This window comes from Sinocyclocheilus rhinocerous, unplaced genomic scaffold, assembly GCF_001515625.1.
Source record: "Sinocyclocheilus rhinocerous isolate Xijiao unplaced genomic scaffold, SAMN03320098_v1.1 C36242270, whole genome shotgun sequence".
NCBI classification, from domain to species: Eukaryota; Metazoa; Chordata; class Actinopteri; order Cypriniformes; family Cyprinidae; genus Sinocyclocheilus; species Sinocyclocheilus rhinocerous.
Window position 1 is genome coordinate 1 of NW_015776806.1, and position 934 is coordinate 934.

General features: G+C 43.3%; 1 protein-coding gene across 1 annotated transcript; it reads left to right on the top strand.

Annotated features, from left to right (window-relative positions):
• The first annotated feature begins 6 nt into the window (after positions 1–6).
• On the top strand, positions 7–811 carry LOC107735694 (ATP-binding cassette sub-family E member 1-like). Its single transcript, XM_016547296.1, has 4 exons — positions 7–34; positions 106–227; positions 311–532; positions 621–811. Exons 2-4 carry the CDS (start codon positions 206–208, stop codon positions 716–718), a joined length of 342 nt encoding a protein of 113 aa, XP_016402782.1. The 5' UTR covers positions 7–34; positions 106–205; the 3' UTR covers positions 719–811.
• Positions 812–934: the final 123 nt, after the last annotated feature.

Genomic DNA, 934 nt, shown 5'->3' on the forward strand with positions numbered 1-934 from the left:
CCATCACCATCCGCTCCCTCATCTCTCCAGACAGGTCTGAAGCTCTCGTAGTGTCGCTAGTTACTCCTCATTACTAGTCCTTACAGCTCATATTCCTCTGTGTAGGTACATCATTGTGGTGGAGCACGACTTGAGTGTACTGGATTACCTGTCAGACTTCATCTGCTGTCTGTATGGTGTTCCCAGCGTTTACGGTGTGGTGACCATGCCCTTCAGCGTCCGGGAAGGTATGGCCCTCTCCAAAACCTGCATGTGATGCTCAAAAATGTTACGTTTTGACTATAACTTGTTCTTTTTTTTTTTTCTCCAGGGATCAATATTTTCTTGGATGGCTTCGTGCCGACAGAGAACCTGCGCTTTAGGGAGACGTCTCTGGTGTTTAAAGTGGCTGAGACAGCCACTGAGGAGGAAGTGAAGAAAATGTGCCGCTATCAGTACCCCAACATGAAGAAGTGCATGGGCGAGTTCTCGCTCACCATCACGGAAGGAGAGTTCACCGACTCCGAGATCATGGTCATGCTGGGAGAGAACGGTGAGACGAGGGAGACGGTGGTCCATGGTAAAGGAAGCGGTGATTGTGGTTTGATTTATTGTCCAATAAACGGGTTTTCCTCTTTCAGGAACTGGGAAAACCACGTTCATCAGAATGCTTGCAGGAGGCCTCAAACCAGACACAGGAGGTGAAAATCAGCACACACCAGTCCAGTATTTAACATAATTCAGGAAATTGCAAATTATTCATCTAAATCTAATCCCATTTTATTGGATTGTAATATTCTATTCTAAGAAAGAAAATATATTGTGTATGTACGCTTGAAAAGGTTTTTGACCAAGTTAATCCAAAGTTAGTTGTAGAATTTAAGAAAAATTATATATATATATATATATATATACTCTTCCATCTTTATTTGACCCTCTAACTCTAGCACTCGCC

What these genes read in the sequence shown, in the direction of transcription:
- LOC107735694 (XM_016547296.1), top strand. Translation starts at nt 206, where the DNA reads ATGCCCTTCAGCGTCCGGGAAG. An exon ending in GCCCTTCAGCGTCCGGGAAG is followed by an intron (nt 228 to 310) that starts GTATGGCCCTCT and finishes TTTTTTCTCCAG; the next exon opens with GGATCAATATTTTCTTGGAT. An exon ending in GGTCATGCTGGGAGAGAACG is followed by an intron (nt 533 to 620) that starts GTGAGACGAGGG and finishes TTCCTCTTTCAG; the next exon opens with GAACTGGGAAAACCACGTTC.